General features: G+C 31.4%; 1 protein-coding gene across 1 annotated transcript in view; it reads right to left on the bottom strand.

The window, feature by feature from the left end:
• The window catches only part of LOC119585911 (DNA mismatch repair protein Msh6-like), a 15655-nt gene that overhangs the window by 4238 nt on the left and 10151 nt on the right, over positions 1 to 1266 (bottom strand). The window contains exons 17-19 of the mRNA XM_037934633.1: positions 649 to 803; positions 403 to 506; positions 47 to 202 (exon numbers count right to left, since the gene is read on the bottom strand). Of these exons, the coding sequence (XP_037790561.1) occupies positions 47 to 202; positions 403 to 506; positions 649 to 803 (415 nt within the window). The remainder of the gene's footprint in view (positions 1 to 46; positions 203 to 402; positions 507 to 648; positions 804 to 1266) is intronic.

The raw sequence follows: 1266 nt of genomic DNA, 5'->3' as shown, positions 1-1266 counted from the left end.
TGATTTAATGGAACTCTGAAGAGTAGACAAAAATGTGTTGTTATACCTTTGCACCAAAATATTTACACTGCTGTTTGAGATATTCTGCTAAACTAGCTTTAGTTTCTTGTATTTGTTCTGCTGCTTCATCAAATTCTTTATCAACACCTTTACTTGGGATAATCTTTCCTTCCCGTTTGGCTTCATGATGATCAAATGCATTCTGGAAAAAGAAGAAAGGAAAAGAAATCATATAATGTTACATACTTTGATTTAAAAATACATTAAAAATGCTAATAATATGTTTTCGCAGTTAAATATATACATAATATATAATGAAAACACATATCTCTGAATAGTAATATTCTTTCTTAAATATACATGCTTCTTACACTAACTGACATAGAGCAAATATGCACTTACTTCAAAGAAATCCAAAGCTTCTTTGAGCACAGGGAATTTTCCACCATTTTTCGTACTACTGACACATTTCTTCAGTAGGTCTGACTGCAGAGAGCTTGCAATCCCTATTTTGCATTTAAAAGATACCAATATATTACTTCACACCATTGAAGATATACCAATATATTACTTCACACTTCCAGGCATTTGAAGAAACAATGAGGAACACGAGTGAGAATAAAAATAAAACATTATTCAACATCCTACCTTTAAAAGTCTTCATGATTTGTATAGTTGCTTTAAATCCATTAAGAGCAGCAAGGAAGTCTTCCACCTTTCTCTTGTTGTATTTTTCGTCTTCAAAGAAAATTGCCCGGCTATCTGGATGATTCTTGCTACGTTTCAGACCTTGGGAGTGTATTCTGGAATGCAAATATCCTCATATACAAACAGAATGTCTGTATAACTACAACTGTAATAGCACTGAAGTCAAAGAATATAAATGGGAAAGTACCTAATCTTCAAACTTCTTTGTGCTAAATTCTATCTGTAATAAAAACTAAATCCAACACACTGTTGATATGGCCAAAATATATTTAAAGGAATAGATCATCCAATCACTTACAGAGGTTAAAATAAAGTATAAATTTAGTTATTGATCTGAATCTCCTCAATTACTTGTCATGTTTCTTGGTAAGTAAATGCATCAAAGTCAATAATCTACAATGATTTACCAAAATAAAATAACAAACAGCAAGATACAAGCACCTTAAATTGTGAAATGAATGCAATAAGAAAGGTGCCACAAACTGTTATGATAATCCCAATGGTTGCAGGGTTATTTATTATCCACTGTAGTCTTCTGTGAATTTTTGCTGCTTTTTT

The sequence above is a fragment of the Penaeus monodon genome, chromosome 20 (assembly GCF_015228065.2).
Source record: "Penaeus monodon isolate SGIC_2016 chromosome 20, NSTDA_Pmon_1, whole genome shotgun sequence".
Classification (NCBI taxonomy): domain Eukaryota; kingdom Metazoa; phylum Arthropoda; class Malacostraca; order Decapoda; family Penaeidae; genus Penaeus; species Penaeus monodon.
This window is presented reverse-complemented; position numbering and strand designations above follow the sequence as displayed.